Here is an 18057-nt window from a genome sequence, read left to right as displayed (position 1 = left end):
TTGGTATACGCTTGCAATGGGGGAATCTCAACTGAACTTGAGCTGTGGTTATGCAACAAGGTGGAGGAATCCACCATGGTGGGAGGGTTTGGGGAGGGGTGGGAGAACCCAAGTATCTGTGTAACTGTGTCACATAATACAATGTAATTAATGAAGTTAAATAATAAATAATTAAAAAAAAAAGACAAAAAAAAAAAGGAAGTGAGATGTCATGTTTTAAAAAAAAAAGATCTCGCATTTATTTTTAACATATTGGTTACTCATTACTACGTCAGTTAATTCCATAATGATGTAAATTTTTGCTGATGGTGTGTTGGAGCTTTTAATTGATCGGGATGATACTCTGCTGGCTCTGTCTTCAGACCAGAGAGGGTATACCTAAGAAGCTGTTGAACTTGACTGGACAATAAGATGCTGGACTCTATGTTTGGTATACGCTTGCAATGGGGGAATCTCAACTGAACTTGAGCTGTGGTTATGCAACAAGGTGGAGGAATCCACCATGGTGGGAGGGTTTGGGGAGGGGTGGGGAGAACCCAAGTACCTATGAAACTGTGTCACATAATACAGTGTAATTAATGAATAAAAAAAATTTTTAAAAAATCACATAAGCTTCAGACTTGATACACTAAACTAAAAATTCCTTTACATTATTTTTAAAGATTTTTTTATTTTTATTACAAAGTCAGATATACAGAGAGGAGGAGAGACAGAGAGGAAGATCTTCTATCCGATGATTCACTCCCCAAGTGAGCCGCAACGGGCCAGTATGCACGCCGATCCGAAGCCGGGAACCAGGAACCTCTTCCGGCTCTCCCACACGGGTGCAGGGTCCCAATGCATTGGGCTGTCCTCAACTGCTTTCCCAGGCCACAAGCAGGGAGCTGGATGGGAAGTGGAGCTGCTGGGATTAGAATCAGCGCCTGTATGGGATCCCGAGGCGTTCAGGGCGAGGACTTTAGCCGCTAGGCCAAGCTGCCGGGCCCAAGATTCCTTTATATTTTAACTTGAGTTCCAGAAAGTTAATTATTTTCCCTCCACCTTTTTCCTTGTATAAACTCATTGACTTGATTTTCAGATCCGTCATGGAAAGACAGTTCTCTGAAGTGTATGTAAAGTGGCAAAAACACTCCCAGCTTCTCAAGGACAGTGATTTCAGCTTTCAGGAGCCTATCATGGCACTACGCACCGTCATTCTGGAAATCCTGATGGAAAAAGAAATGGAGAACTCCAAACGAGAATGTCTTAAGGACATTCTTACCAAGCACCTTGTAGAGTTTTCTGTCCTCGCCCGGACATTTAAAAACACTCAGGTAAATAACATTTAAAACATCATCTCTGCTCCTGGACCTTTCCTTTTATTATTCAGAAAGCATGTATGATAAAGAATTATCACTGAGGTATAGACATTGTTATTAAGATGCTACAGTCAAGTTTAAGATTTCCCTTTTTAGAGTTAGACCTCAGTGTAAACCTTGGACAAGTTACTGTCTTCTGTCAACATTAATCCTATAATTAGATGAGTAGAACCTAACTTGAGATTTTTATGTGCGGTGTATACATACATACACAGGTACATAAATGCATAGACGATACAGATAGACTGGGGGAGGGAGGAGTAAAAGGCTGTCAGATATTTAAGGCAATCCCTGGCAAATGGTCAAATATACAGTGAATGGTATTGCTGCTTTCATTGTTATTAGTTATGGTGGTAGTAATAAGGAGAATGTTTATTCCCTTGTGTCATTTCAGCTCCCTGAAAAGGCAATATTTCAAATTAAACAGTATAATTCAGTGAGTCATGAAGTCTCTGGATGGCAACTAGAGGAAGCACAAGTGTTCTGGGCCAAAAAGGAGCAGAGTCTTGCCCTGAGTATTCTCAAGCAAATGATCAAGAAGTTGGATGCCAGCTATAGCAAGGTTTCTTTATTTTTATTGTCTGAATTAGTGTTTTACTGTTTGTTAAGAAAACGATTGTGTTTTTGAACATTTTTAATATTCAGAATGAAAGTAGCAGCTAATGAATAAGATGTAAAAGAGAATATTGGAAATCAATATTTGTGTGGCTTGCTGGTGCTATGGTGTAGCTGATTAAGCCGCCACCTACATCTCATGGGAAGCAAATCTTGTCCTGGCTGCTCCACTTCCTATGCAGTTTCCTGCTAAAGCATCCAGGAAAGCAGTGGAAGATGGCCCACATGCTTGAGCTGCTGCCACCCATATAGGAAACCCAGAAGTTGTTCCTGGCTTTAGTCCCTACCCTGGTCTTTGTGACTATTTGGAGAATGAAGTGCTGTATGGAAGATAACTTTCTTTCCCTGTCTTTGTCTCTCTCTCCTCTCTCTTGGCAGTTCTACCTTTCAGATAAATAAATATTATTTAAAATTTAAAAAAGAAAATATTTGTTAACAATTTACTTTTCTTAAAAAGATTTTACTTGCTTATTTAAAGTAAGAGTTGCAGAAAGTAAAAGGGAGAGAGACATCTTCCATCTGCCATTTCTTCCATCTGCCATTGTACTTCCCACATGGCTGCAGTGGTCAGAGCTGGGCCCGGTCAAAGCCAGGAGCTTCTTGCAGTTCTCCTACGAGGGTGGTAGGGACCCAGGCCATCTTCTGCTTTTCCCCAGGTCTTCAGTGAGCTGGATTTGGAAGTTGGACAGCCAGGATACAAAATGGTGCCTATATGTAATGGCTGCTTTGCAAGCAATGGCTTTGGCTGTGCCATTAGAAACTTGTAAAATCTGTTCTTTCTATATGGGGGACATTTTTTTACAGTCATTATAATGAGTTACTTTTTAATATTTTTCATTTCCTGCACAGAATGATCCCAGCCTAAGGATTATACATACGGAATGTCTGAGGGTTTGTGGTAACTGGTTAGCAGAAACTTGTTTAGAAAATCCTACAGTAATCATGCAGACCTATCTAGAAAAGGTAAGCTTTTAGAATAACCTTTAAGGTAATTGTGTAGCAAGAACACACCTAGTTTTATTTTGTTTTCCTCATAACCAGATGTATTTCAAAAGCAAATATACAGTTCTGTTTTTTGATATGTTATCACTGTTACACCTTTGTATAATGTTTAGGGCAACAATGAAGTGAAATTTTACAAAATAAGGGGCCCAAGCAAGGCCTCCTCTTCCTCAGTCTTGCCATCACTAGCTACTTTGACATAAGTTGGTTGTGATGCTTTATTCATCTCCAGAAATACGTGATTAAGGAACACACAAGCTGGCTCTTTAATGTTCACGTGTACAAGTGAGAGCTAGGACGCCAGTGCTCTAGCCCCATTGAGCTTCCTTTTTTTCCTCCTCATTCCTTTAGTTTATTTTAGAAACATTTACCTTACGAAATAAATACAGGTTGAAAAGCACAATATAATTATGCAAAGTTCTTCTCCCACCCCCAATTTGTGTTTCATAAATACTATCTGTTTTGTTTATTTCTGTTTTGTCAAAGTTATTTTGAAAATATTAGACTTCATGTGAGGTAGCTTTTACATATATATAAACTTTAGGGTGGGATTACTTTGGTTTGAGTAATTCTTCAGATGTATTTGTAAATTAAAAGGCTTTGTGTGTTCTTAAAGGCAGTAGAAGTTGCTGGAAGTTGTGATGGAGAAAGCAGTGATGAGCTCAGAAATGGGAAAATGAAGGCATTTCTCTCATTAGCACGTTTCTCAGATAATCAGTACCAGAGAATTGAAAACTATATGAAATCATCAGAATTTGAAAATAAGCAAGCCCTCCTAAAAAGGGCCAAAGAGGAAGTGGGCCTCCTTAGGGAACACAGAATTCAAACCACCAGGTAAGTAAACATGTACAAGTAATAATTTTGTATTCTCCAGGTAACTGATTGAATGTATTTATGTAAATAATGTGATGTGATATTTTTATTTGATTTACCATTTTCATCACTAAAGCTTGGCTTAAGTAGTCACACATACAGATTGTCTTGTCCCCATAATGATTAATTTCAGATTAGCATCTCAGGCACTGACATGTTTCTTTAAAGTATTCATGATCTGGTTGTAAACTCACATGGTGTTTAAATGTGAGCTTTTTTGGTTTTGCTTTTTGCTTTGTTAGTTGATATCATAGTTGGGAAAAAGATACAGAAATTAAATATGACAGAGTTGGGGCAGGAATTGTGGCTCTATCCATGTCCCACAGCAGAGTGCCTGGTATAAGGGCCAGCTGCTCTACTTTTGATCCAGTTTCCTGCTAATGCACAGAAGAGGCAGCAGATGACCGTTCATTACTGTCACCCACAAGGGGGATGCTGGCTTCTGGAGTTAGCCTGTCCCAGCCCTGACTGACTGTTGCAGGAGAGTGGTAGAAAATCTCTTTCTGTATCTGTGTATATATTTCTGCATGTGTGTGATATTCTGGTCTGTTTGTCTTTCAAATAAACAAAAATAGGCATTAAAAATACAGAAAAGGTACTATTTTGTTGTTATATGCCTATGTTTAAACCAGCTTTGGATTTGTATATTTCATTTAAGTAGGTGAGTAAGCTAACTGAATACCTCTTTTGCTTGGAAAAGCTTATGACTTGCCCAGTAGAAGCAAAAGAAGTTTGTTCACTTTATAATTCTTGGAATTTCGTTTTCCAGGAAGGGACATCTGGTTTTCCATTTATGTTGTATATCAGTTATGATTTTTCTAGTGCTGTAACATTTTATGGCTTTTCTGTTTCACTTTTAATTGAAGATATACCATAAAGGTGCAGCGGGAGCTGGAGTTGGATGAGTGTGCGCTTCGTGCACTGCAAGAGGATCGCAAGCGCTTTTTATGTAAAGCAGTTGAAAATTACATCAACTGCTTATTAAGTGGAGAAGAACATGACATGTGGGTGTTCCGGCTTTGTTCTCTCTGGCTTGAAAATTCTGGAGTTCCTGAAGTCAATGGCATGATGATGGTAAGTCTACTCAGCCCAACATTCTAACCTGTGCTTTTTACACTTGAACATAAGCCCTTTTACTTAGGGACTTTGTGTCTTGAGAATTTCAGTGATATTTACAGAAGCATGTAAGCTGTAAATGATACAGGTTTCTGTCGAGATGAAAGGATTTAAGTTTTTTCCTTTATCTTTCCAAGAGGAGGGCACTAAATTGTGAGATCTGGAAAACAAATCAAGATAATGTAATCACTAGATTTTCTTTACTCCCTGCACCCTATGCCTGTGATTGTTAGAATGAATTAGTTAAAGGAAATATCAAGATGGTAGTATTTTAGAAGTTTTACTTAAAAATCTTCTGTTGTAATGTCAACACCTGATGTTAAAGTGTGTGTTGATGGATATTGAAGGTCAAGTTGAAGGTAAAAATTAAATTATTTCGGGCCCGGCGGCATGGCCTAGCGGCTAAAGTCCTCGCCTTGAAATCCCCAGGATCCCATATGGGCGCCGGTTCTAATCCCGGCAGCTCCACTTCCCATCCAGCTCCCTGCTTGTGGCCTGGGAAAGCAGCTGAGAACAGCCCAGTGCATTGGGACTCTGCACCCGTGTGGGAGACCTGGAAGAGGTTCCTGGTTCCTGGCTTCAAATCAGCACAGCACCGGCCGTAGTGCTCACTTGGGGAGTGAATCATGAGATGGAAGATCTTCCTCTCTGTCTCTCCTCTCTGTATATCTGACTTTGTAATAAAATAAATAAATCTTTAAAAAAAATTAAATTATTTCCTTAGATAGAATGATAATATTCATAGTAGATAGGACCCATCTTTGTCATAGTCACACTAAATCCTGTAGGCTGGGGAATGGAAGGATTTAGCTATACATTGATTTCTAAGGAGCCAGTGTTGCAACAGTGGAATGAAACAATAACAGGTATACCAGTTTGGAACACAATTTAAAATAGGAAAATATATTTTGACTTATCTTTGAATCAACCTATATACTTACTAGAAAGAATGACTTTCGGATAGAGTAAGTGATAAGGAAAAACAGTGGTGTTTTGTTTACAACCAGTTGGTTTTGCTGGTGCATTAACAGAATAATTTAATTCAGGAACATTAGCTTAAAATAATTTGCTTAGATGTGAAAATATTTGAAATATATTGTTTATTAACTTCATATGCTTTTCTTTGGTGAAAGGAACATGGAATGAAGATTCCATCCTATAAATTTTTGCCTCTTATGTACCAGTTGGCTGCTAGAATGGGAACCAAAATGATGGGAGGCCTGGGATTTCATGAAGTTCTCAATAATGTAAGTAAAGCTGAAAAGTAAAGCATAACAATTGCATTGTTTATTATATATAATATTCTTCCTCTTTGGAAACTAGAAAATTCTATGTCTAATGTCATGCAAGTTATACTCAGTCTCTGTTGCTTAGTCTTTAGCTCTGACTATCTCTCACAGAATATACACGCTCACATAACTCACTATAGTATCTGGACATTAACATGCATTTTAATGTTAAGCAGAATGAAGAATGAATTTTCTATTTTTTTGTGTGCATAAAACTAATCTTAATTTTCTGGCAGCTTATCTCTAGAATTTCGATGGATCATCCTCATCATACCTTATTTATTATATTGGCTTTAGCAAATGCAAACAAAGATGAATTTTTGACAAAACCAGAGGCCGCAAGAAGGAGTAGGATAATTAAAAATGCACCTAAACAAAGCTCTCAACAAGATGAGGTACTTAGATTTAACATATATACATCTTTATGAATTGTTTTATTCTTTCAATTTTTTCTTGAACCTTGGGGTTTTTAAAATGCTGTTTCTGAGAGCATTTAAAGCCTTTATTATTATAATGCCATCTTGCATAGTTCCTGTCTCTGCAACAAAATAAGAAGTAACTTTAGTAATGGAAAGGCTATCAGTAGCTTCATCCTCCAAACTCAGGTGGCCCTGTATATCATTGGTGTTCTTTCTGGCAGAGTTCTAAGGGGCATCATTTGGCAAGAGGGAGCCTGTGTCCATTTGATGCCTCTTGCTACAGTCACCATAGGAACCTTACAGCCAGACCTAATCGGATCACTTTCCAGTGGTCCCACTTCCAAACCACACAACTAAGTTTTTAACCCTCTTATTGCCATTAACGTAAGACTTTGGAGACCACATTTTTAACACATGGACTTTTGGGGATAACCAAATCATAGCATTCCTAAAGTTAGTTAAAAATTCTTGAATATTTCTCAAAGCATAGGAGATACCAGGATTGTTGAAATTCATTTTGTATGGGCTTTGGGAAAAACAGATTTTGATAGACACATAAGTCTTGAAATTATTATGCCGTCAAAAACATATTTTTATTGGAAAGCCAGATATTTCAGAGGGAAAGAGAGACAGAGAAAGATCTTCCATCTGCTGGTCACTTCCCAATGGTCTCAATGGCCAGAGCTGAGTTGATCTAAAGCTGGAAGCCAGGAGCCTCTTCCAGATCTCCCACATGAGTGCAGGGTCCCAAGGTTTTGGGCCATCCTCGACTGTTTTCCCAGACTGCAAGCAGGGAGCTAGATGGGAAGTGGAGCAGCTGAGCCGCATACTGCACACATATGGGATTCCAACACTTGAAGATGGAGGGAAGCATTAGCTAATTGAGCCATTGTGCCAAGCTCTGTTGTGCATTTGAATATTTCCTCCAAAACATGATGGATATTTTGTATCTGGTAAATTATAACATTTTGTTATCTGAAATTTGTGTTAAATTGCTTTTTTTTTTTTTGGCTTATTTTTGTACTTCTAGGAAGCTAAATTGCTATTTCCTGTGTAATTGCTTTTGTTTTTGTTTTTCATTATTAGGATAGAATGGAGGCTGCAAACAAAATAATACATACCATCAGAAGGAAGAGGTCTCAAATGGTCAAGAATATAGAGGCACTTTGTGATGCTTATATTTTATTAGCAAATTTAGATGCCACTCAGTGGAAGGCCCAGAGAAGTATGTTATTAAAAAAATGAGTATTTCTTGCTACAGTTCTTTGTAAGAATGTTGAAAATCACAAATAAGTCTATAATTACAAATGTAAGCATACTGATTTTCAGCTAACACATTACCCAACAATGTGATTTTATCTGTTTGTTTCAACATCCAGTAGTCCCCTTTTCACTTGATATCTTTTGGTGAAACTGATAATAGATGACTGTACTGAATTAATTACTTGAACCGGTAATAAACTGCAGTGCAAATACTTATTACAGGGACTTGCATAGAAACAAGTCTCTTAAACTGAATGTTTCCTTGGTTATAGCTTATTTTTAAGTGCTTATTAGTTACTTACTATTCCCTAGGACTTACAGGCAGAAAGTTCTTAAGTATTTTATTTCCTCCATAGGTATTAGAATGCCTCTCTTCATTCTTCTTGCTGTGTACAGTTCAAACAATTACAGGATTCTGAAATACTGATTTTGTGACCAGTCTCACATGTGCTCACATACTTTAATACTTAGCATCTTCAAGTTTAAATTTCTAGTATTTTAAAATAAGAGTCTTTAGGTTGTACTTAATACTCAAGAGATAAGGGTATGTTATCCTTAAGACAGTTCCTCAGATGGAATGTGGTCTGAGTAGGAGTGCCATAGAAACCTGTCTGTCTTTAAGAATTATTTGTTTCTCTGAAAGGTAGAAAAAGAGGGAAGGCAGCGAATACAAACAAGCATGAGAGCGTCTGTCCTCTGGTTCATTCTCTCGATTGTTATAGCCATCACTCCAGAAGCTCCATTCTGGTCTCCCATGGGTGGGTATTAGGGACCCAAGCACTCGGTTGGTCATGCGCTGCCTGCCCAGGTGCCTTAACCACAGAGAGGCTGCTGATGTTGTAGGTGGTGACTCAACTCCTTGTGCCAAAATGCTGGCCCTGAGCCATGTCATGCATTGCTAAGCTCATACTGGATGTGTTGTAGTCTAATTCATTCATGTTCCTCAGTTTACAGGAGTCACTAAAATATTTTTACTTTTAAATACAGAAGGCATCTGTATTCCTGCAGACCAGCCAATTACTAAGCTAAAGAATTTAGAAGCTGTTGTTGTTCCTACTATGGAAATTAAGGTAATTTACCATTAACGGTTTGATTTTTAAGTTAAATAGCTTTAAAAAAAAAGGATTTATTTATTTTTATTGAAAAGTCAGATATACAGAGAGGAGGAGAGACAGAGAGGAAGATCTTCCATCCACTGATTCACTCCCCAAGAGCATGCAACAGCTGGAGCTGAGCTGATATGAAGCCAGAAACATCCCATGTGGGTGCAGGGTCCCAAGGCTTTGGGCCATCCTCGACTGCTTCCCAGGCCATAAACAGGGAGCTGGGTGGGAAGTGGGGCCGTAGAGACACAAACTGGCACCCAAATGGGATCCTGGTGTGTGCAAGGCGAGGACTTTAGCCACTTGGCTACTGTGCCAGTCCCTGTTAAAAAGCTTTAAGTAATTGAACCATTTGATAACACTTTAGTCAAAATTGGTTAAATGTTGGCAGTTTCATGTATTTCAACCTAGAGTTTTTCTGTTTTAGTTTTTCCTTTACCCAAGCCTGAAATTTCTTAAAGATTTCTTCCTCTTTGCTTTCTCTTGCTCTCAGTTTTACACCTCCCACGTTTCTTATGAAGATCCATGGACTATTAAAAAGTTTCATTGGCCAGGGCCCGGAGCTATAGCATAGTGGTTGAACTCTTTGCCTTCCATGCGCAGGATCCCATATGGGCACTGGTTCTAATCCCAGCAGCTCCACTTCCCATCCAGCTCCCTGCTTGTGGCCTGGGAGGGCAGTTGAGGATGGCCCAAAGCCTTGGGACCCTGCGCCCAAGTGAGAGACTTGGAAGAAGCTCCTAGCTCCTGGCTTCGAATTGCCAGCCGTTGCAGTCACTTGGGGAGTGATTCATCGGACGAAAGATTTTCCTCTCTGTCTCTCCTCCTCTGTATATCTGACTTTCTAATAAAAAAAAAAAATGAAAGTTTCACTTGCCAGAAAAGAAAAATGTATGCATGCTGGGCAGATTTAAAGAAAGTTTCCAGTTTTATTTGAGTAAGGTAAAATTCTGGATGCAAAATAAATTGCCTGTGGTATATTACAACAGTACTGATTTAGGAGCTTAATATATATTTTACAAGTATTACTTTAGATAGAGATTTTAGCTCTTCTGTTGCTCAGAGTACCTTGCAGCCAGGATAATATGTAATAGAGGTTACAGTTTAGAAAGTGATCATATTAAACAGATTGTAATTCTCTCCTTCATATTTGCAGTTTAGTGCTTAATATAGTTATTTAAGATGTAACTGTATCTTATAGATTAACTATACCTTTTCAGATATGTCAGCTATTTTAGCTGAATGTTTCCTGTTAATGCTGAATTTAGCACTAAGAAAACTCCTCTACACTCCTTTTGAATAGTCACCTGATTATATTTTTGAGTTTTGTGATTTCTCAGGAGATTTAACATATGTGATGGCACTTAAATTCTGGCTTTTCAGTCACTTTTTAGCAGCAGCATTCTGATTTGGTATGCCCTAATTTAATTAAGAGATATTTAGGAAGGTTAATTATGTTATCTGTGTGTCATTTTTACAACTTTTCCAATGTCAAGCACTCTTTTCTTAGAGACGAAATATAGCTGCATTTTTCAACCAAGAGCAGTTTGTCACTCATCCCTTGGTATAGTATTGAAGTTGACATTCATAATTTGAGTGCAAATAATGTATCTGACTAAATATATAATTATGCTTTTTGCTAGGTGGATCCCACAGGAAAGTATGAAAATCTTGTGACTATACAGTCATTTAAAGCAGAATTTCGTTTAGCAGGAGGTGTGAATTTACCAAAAATAATAGATTGTGTAGGCTCTGATGGCAGGGAAAGGAGACAGCTTGTAAAGGTGAGATTTCCTTTTCTGCTGCAGTCTTTAAAGAATGACATCACTGTCAGTGACGATTTCAAGCTGAAATTTCTTTCTTCATGGGGTTCTTTGTCTTCATTTCTGAGTAATTATATAAGTGAGAAAAACTTGTAGAATTTTACATGTGAGAGTCAGTGTATGTGTAAGACTATCATTGTATTGCTTGCATCATTATATTGATGTAGATTTTAAAAATGTATAAGCATGAGGTTAAAAATTAATTTGTGACCATTTTTGGTGGCTGTTACCTTATTTCCTTTAATAGTATAAATTGAAGGCCTTTGGTTCCGTATATAAGGCCTGTCGGTGTGCCAAGGAGTAGCATATTTCTGTTTGTGAAAGCACAGAAGATTTTGGGGAACTAGTATCTGATAGATGAAATGCTGCTGTGCTCGGGTGGTTTGCTGTGTAGCTCCAAGTGGACAATCAGTCTAATTGCTACACCAGCCTAGGGGAAACATTTTTCTTTCTATATCATTCTACTTACCCCATGTTATAGTTTGTTCTGAATGAAAGCATGACAGTAGGCATTATTTGAAATTGTTGGGCTTGGAAGCTCCGTTTAATTTCTAAGTGCTTTTTGCCTTGTACTTTTTAAATAATATGAACTTTATCTAGTTATTCGTGTTTCATTATTCTGAAGGGCCGTGACGACCTCAGACAAGATGCTGTCATGCAGCAGGTTTTCCAGATGTGTAACATGTTACTGCAGAGAAACAGCGAAACTAGGAAAAGGAAGTTGACGATCTGCACATATAAGGTAACTACTTGGTAATGTTAAGTGCTTATTTGTTTTATTTACTTGAGAGACATTCCATCTGTTGTTCCATTTCCCAAATGCCCACCCAAACCACAGCTGGGCCAGACCCAAGCTGGGGGCCAGCAGATGATCCAAGTCTCCCACGTGGGTGGAATTGTCCTGTGCTGTTGCCCAGGGTACGCATAAGCAGGAAGCTGTACTGGGAGTGGAGTGGGGACGCGAATGCTGCACTCTGTCACCAGGTGAGGACCTCCCACGCGGTGTCCTAACCGCCAGGCCACACTTCTCCCGCCAGGCCAGGCCACACTTCTCCCGCCAGGCCACACTTCTCCTGCCAGGCCACACTTCTCCCGCCAGGCCACACTTATCCCGCCAGGCCACACTTCTCCTATGTACTTCAGCTCCTTCACCAAGAACATAAAATATATCATTTTTTAGGCGTAGCAGTCACCACATGTTTTCCATGAAAGGCCAAAAAATAACACATAGATCACCTGTCATATATTTGTTTTTTGTTTTTACAATGTTTTAGTTTTGAAAAACCATTGTTCACAGGCTGTATAAAATCATGCTGATGCTCAATTTAGTCAAAGGTTCCTCTGATTTAAACAATAGAATATTTTTTTATGTTTGATTTTGTTTTTAATAAACATTATTGTTATTTGTGATTGTCTTTCTTCTAGTCAACTGTTTTTCCTTTTTTTATTCTACTCAGCCATGTGTTACAGAAGTTTTTGTCATTTTTTAGTAGTGGCATTGTGTGTATGTGCGTAATTTTTTTTTATAACTTATTTATTTTTACTACAAAGTCAGATATACAGAAAGGAGGAGAGACAGAGAGGAAGATCTTCCATCTGCTGATTCACTTCCCAAGCGGCTGCAGTGGCTGGAGCTGAGCTGATCTGAAGCTAGAAGCCAGGAGCTTCTGCAGGATCCCAAATCTTTGGGCCATCCTCTACAGGCCACAAGCAGGATGGGAAGCTGGGCCTCCCGGTCACACTGGTGTCCTTATGGGACCCGGCATGTGCAAGGCGAGCACTATAGCCACTAGGCTAATGTGCCTGGCCCTTGTGGATTACTTTTTATGCGTAACTATATTGTAGGTGTGTGGAATTTTTCCAGTCACTTACCAATGCAGTCAATATTATGCCATGACTGGCCTTGAATATAGAAACCTTATATTTATACAGATGAATCTGTGGGATATAGAGGTTATATTTGCCTATAATTTGATAGATATCCTACTCTATACCCTCAATGAGGTATACTTACGTACATTTACTCCCAACAATTTCCCTGAAATTCATTCTCAAGTTTCATGAGTGTTTTAGCTAAAAATTTTTGGTTCTTATGTTGATCATCCATTTAGCGTATAAGTTCTGAGAAATAACCAAAATCATCAATTTGAAAGGCTTTTTTCCATACACTGTTCTTTGTGATTTAATTTTCCTATCTTATTTTTTCCCCTTTCTTGTTCCGTCTCTGTTTTAATTACAACTGTTCTTACTCATTTTCATGTTTCTGGAAAGATAAGTGAATAAAAAACAGCATTGAATAACTCACTATTTATGGAGAAGTGGTCTGTCAGAGACTAACCTCATATCTTTACTATGCTCAAAAAATAATCCATGTAACAAATGATAATTTTCCCTAGCAAGTTAACTCTGACATAGGGCTTATAACCATTAAGACTAATGTAACAGAATAACGGAGAAAAGTCCCTTTAAATAATAAAAGCTAAATAGTATCAATAAGCTACCTCATATTAGTGTAACTAGAAGCATACTGGATTGTATGTGAAATACTACAAAACTCAGTAATACTGAGAGATACTTCTTAAATGGGAAGACGGAAATGCCCGTTTAATCTCAACAAATAACATGTTCATATATCAGAGACCTCCCTAAAACACAAACACTGAATATTTTCAAATGAAAATGTGTGGAGATGAGTGATGTGGCAGTTAAAGTGTTAGCTCTGACTCCTGCATCCTTTATGAAAGAGTCTGGTTTGAGTCCCAGCTACTATGTGTCCAATTACGCTTCCACTGCTCATACTTCAGGAGACAGCAGGCAGATGATGGCTCAGCTACTTGGCCACCTATACCTGAGAGACCTAGATGGAGCGCCAGAATCCTGTCTGCTGCAGGCATTTGGGAGCGATTCAGCAAACTGAAGATAATTTTTTTCAAGATTTATTTATTTTTATTAGGTAGTTTTACAGAGAGAAGAGGAGGCAGAGAGAAAGATCTTCTGTCTGCTGCTTCACTCCCTAAGTGGCCACAACAGCCAGAGCTGAGCTAATCTGAAGCCAGGAGCCAGGAGCTTCTTCCAGGTCTTCCACATAGTTGCAGGATCCCAAGGCTTTGGTGCTTCCTCTACAGCTTTCACAGGCTACAAGCAGGGAGATGGATGGGAGACGAGCCACCAGGGCATGACCCGGCACTCATATGGGATCCCAGCACGTACAAGGCCACGATTTTGCCACTGAGCCATTGTTCCAGGCCCTAAAGACAGTCGTTTTCCATCACTTGGTCTATATGTCTCCTTCTACTTTTCAATTAAAATGAATATAAAATTTAAAAAATGTTAAATGTATAGACCTAGATACAGTAAAGGATAATTTGAGAAAAAAAAAATGTTAGTAGGAAGAGAGTAGTGTTCATAAGGAAGAAGACACAAAGAACTCTTAAATACTATCAATAAAAAATCAAGTAAAATGAAAAATAAAGACAGTTTACAAGAAGAGAATATTTGAATGGTTAAAAACCTATCAAAAGATACTCTACTAATATCAAGAAAATAAACATTATCGCTTTGAAAAAAATTGCATATATATTTGATAAAATGTAACAATAAATTTTAAAGTTACAGAATAGCCCCTGGCATGTGTGCAAATTGGTACACTTTGATAAGCTAGTTGGCAACATGGGTAAGCTAAGTTGAAGGTTTGTGTCGCTAATGACTCAGCTATTCAGTTTCTAGGTTTTATTCCAGGAGAAATTGTATTATGTTAGCAATAGACTAGTTAGGTTGTAGCAGTATTTCAGGGAAATCTGAAAATAGTGTCAAGGTAAGATGCAAATTGGATAATTGTGTTTTTATACTTAAACAGTTGTTAAAAGCAAAAGTTAAAAGTTGAATGTATTACCAGGTAGGTATAAAACTGTATTAAGCAAAATGTAGAATTATTCATATAGCATAATAATCCTATTTAAAGCTTACAACTATTTTTTAAAAATTTTTATTTGAAAGGCAGAGATTTTCAGAGAAAGAGAGTGAGAGATCTTTCATCCACAGATTTATTCCTGAAATGGCCACAATGGCCAAGCTGAGCAGACAGAAGCCAGGGGCTTCCTGTGGGTCTCCCATGTGGGCACAGGGTCACAAGTACTTGAGCCATCCATGACTGCTTTCCCAGGCCATAAACGGGGCTGGATGGCAGGTGGAGTAGCCAGGAAACAAACCAGAATCCTTAAAATACCAGCACCACATTAGCTCACTGCACAATGAACTGCTTAAAACCATTTTACGTATTGGTAACTTTAAAATAAAAATATATCCGGGCCCGGCGGCCGTGGCCTAGCAGCTAAAGTCCTCACCTTGAACGCCCCGGGATCCCATATGGGCGCCGGTTCTAATTCCAGCAGCTCCACTTCCCATCCAGCTCCCTGCTTGTGGCCTGGGAAAGCAGTGGAGGATGACCCAAAGCTTTGGGACCCTGTACCCACGTGGGAGACCTGGAAGAGGTTCCTGGTTCCCAGCATCGGATTGGCGCGCATCGGCCCGTTGCGGCTCACTTGGGGAGTGAAATATTGGATGGAAGATCTTCCTCTCTGTCTCTCCTCCTCTCTGTATATTCGGCTTACCAATAATAATAAATATTTAAAAAAAAATAAAAATATGTCCAAAATATGTTAATCTAATAAATCAGAAGTCATCTGGATAATGGGGAGAAGCAGGGAATCAACAAAGCTTACAAAGGGAGCTTCCTTTCTTTCCCGAAAAAGTAAGAAATATTAGGGCCTGGCGGCGTGGCCTAGCAGCTAAAGTCCTCGCCTTGAACGCCTCGGGATCCCATATGGCTGCCGGTTCTAGTCTCGGCAGCTCCACTTCCCATCCAGCTCCCTGCTTGTGGCCTGGGAAAGCAGTTGAGGACGGCCCAATGCATTGGGACCCTGTACCCGCGTGGGAGACCCGGAAGAGGTTCCAGGTTCCCGGATCGGCGCACATCAGCCCGTTGCGGCTCCCTTGGGGAGTGAATCATGGGACGGAAGATCTTCCTCTCTGTTTCTCCTCCTCTCTGTATATCTGACTTTATAATAAAAGTAAATAAATCTTAAAAAAAAAGAAATATTAGATTTGATTAAGATTTTAAAGGGTGAAAATGATATTTGGTAAATGTTATTTTCTGTTTCATAATGTGTTATAATTTAAAACTAACTTCCCAAATATTAGCCATTTAATTAGTCATATTGTTAGGAATATGTTTTGGTGAAGGTAATAAAACTATAAAGCAACAATACACCTAATTTCAGTAAAGTACATCAAAATTGATATATTGATGAGTAATGTTTTCTAAAATGAAACTCAAGTTTAATTGACATTGAAAGTATGAGAGCAGTTAAGCTTCTAAGCTAAAAGATTAAACTAAATGTGGATAAATCACAGATAATTATTAACAGAAATGTTTTTCCAGAGAAACATGGTGCCAAGCATCTAGAAGTCTTAGAGCTGATCTCATGGACAGAACAGTACCAATACAACTTAAAAAAGAATGATCATCAGTTACTTTTAATGGCCTTCCATTAAATTAAGTATTGACTCTGTATCTTCAGGTGGTTCCTCTGTCCCAGCGAAGTGGTGTTCTTGAATGGTGCACAGGAACTATCCCTCTTGGTGAATTTCTTATTAACGGTGAAAGCAATGCTCATGAAAGATACAGACCAAAGGATTTCAGACCCATGGAATGCCAAAGGAAAATGATGGTGAGTGGCAACAGGTAATGTAAGATGATTTAATAGCTCAGGTAGGCTGATAGCCACAAAATTCTGTAGAATATATAAAGTTTTTTTTTTTTAAGATTTTATTATTATTGGAAAGCCGGATATACAGAGAGAAGGAGATACAGAGAGGAAGATCTTCCATCCGATGATTCACTCCCCAAGTGAGCCGCAACGGGCCAGTACGCGCCAATCCGATGCCGGGAACCAGGAACCTCTTCCAGGTCTCCCACACGCGGGTGCAGGGTCCCAAAGCTTTGGGCCGTCCTCCACTGCTTTCCCAGGCCACAAGCAGGGAGCTGGTTGGGAAGTGGAGCTGCCGGGATTAGAACCGGCGGCCATATGGGATCCCGGGGCGTTCAAGGTGAGGACTTTAGCTGCTAGGCCACGGCGCCGGGCCCAAATATATAAAGTTTTAATTTCATGTTTTAAATTTAAAGTTGAAAGAATTTTAAAGAAACTAAGTAAAACAAAGTGACATTTCCAGAAATTGTCAGTCCTTGTCAGATAAGAAATTTAAATATTATTCAATGTATGTGGATTTATTTTCACTTTGGAGGAAGCTCATTCTTAACAAACCAAAATGCTAGCTAACACGAAAACTTACAAAATTTTTGTACGCAATTGATGTGGGGTATCCAGTGCTAGTCACCATCTGATTTAAGTTACATTCACCACATCAGCGCATATTAAATGCTGCCCATCTATCATGCATTATACTGAGACTTCACTTTATCCTTCATTTCCTTGATTGTAAAATTAAAAGTTTAAATACTTAATTTGTTCATAATGAGCTAATAAGCAATGGTGCAAGGACTTTTGTGGTAAGTGCTATACAGAGTATGATGAAAGTATATATGGAACACACAGGATACATTGTAGGCCTGGAGGAGATGGTTAGTTCTGTGGTGACAGCAGCAGAAAAAAGTGGATTCATACAAGGATGGTGTTTGAGGTAATTTTTGAAAATGGAGTGATTTTTTAGGTAGAAGGGGCAATCAAGCAAAAGGAAATAAGCATGGCCTTTTAGGAAAAGTGGAGAGATGGAGTTAGACTGGGAGTTGCAGTCAAAAGTGGAGGGTTGCTCATGAAATGCAAAGTAGGTTGTACTTTATAAATGACCCTGGAGAATAATAGTAATGACACATGCATGTTAGAAATATAACTTTAAAAACACTGGGGATTATAATAATTTTTTAAAGATTGATTTATTTTTTACTGGAAAAGCAGATTTACAGATAGACAATTATCTACCATCTGCTGGTTAACTCTTGAAGTGGCCACAATGGCCAGAGCTGAGCTGATCTGAAGCCAGGAGCTTCTTCCGGATCTCTCATGTGGGTGCAGGGGCCCAAGACTCTGGATCATCATCTTCTGCTTTCCCAGGCCATAAGCAAGGAGCTGGGTGGAAAGTGGAGCAGCCGGGACATGAACCAGCATTCATTTGAGATC

The 18057-nt window shown here is 38.8% G+C and overlaps 1 protein-coding gene across 2 annotated transcripts in view; it reads left to right on the top strand.

Annotated features, from left to right (window-relative positions):
* Positions 1-18057, top strand: part of ATM (ATM serine/threonine kinase) — a 133157-nt gene that overhangs the window by 100740 nt on the left and 14360 nt on the right. For both annotated transcript variants that reach the window (XM_058663948.1, XM_058663949.1), the window contains exons 46-57: positions 1079-1313; positions 1753-1920; positions 2823-2936; positions 3592-3809; positions 4715-4922; positions 6098-6211; positions 6490-6648; positions 7759-7897; positions 8923-9005; positions 10682-10822; positions 11487-11603; positions 16441-16590. In XM_058663948.1, coding sequence (XP_058519931.1) covers positions 1079-1313; positions 1753-1920; positions 2823-2936; positions 3592-3809; positions 4715-4922; positions 6098-6211; positions 6490-6648; positions 7759-7897; positions 8923-9005; positions 10682-10822; positions 11487-11603; positions 16441-16590 — 1846 coding nt within the window. The remainder of the gene's footprint in view (positions 1-1078; positions 1314-1752; positions 1921-2822; positions 2937-3591; positions 3810-4714; positions 4923-6097; positions 6212-6489; positions 6649-7758; positions 7898-8922; positions 9006-10681; positions 10823-11486; positions 11604-16440; positions 16591-18057) is intronic.

This window comes from Ochotona princeps, chromosome 4 (genome assembly GCF_030435755.1).
Source record: "Ochotona princeps isolate mOchPri1 chromosome 4, mOchPri1.hap1, whole genome shotgun sequence".
Taxonomy (NCBI): domain Eukaryota; kingdom Metazoa; phylum Chordata; class Mammalia; order Lagomorpha; family Ochotonidae; genus Ochotona; species Ochotona princeps.
This window is presented reverse-complemented; position numbering and strand designations above follow the sequence as displayed.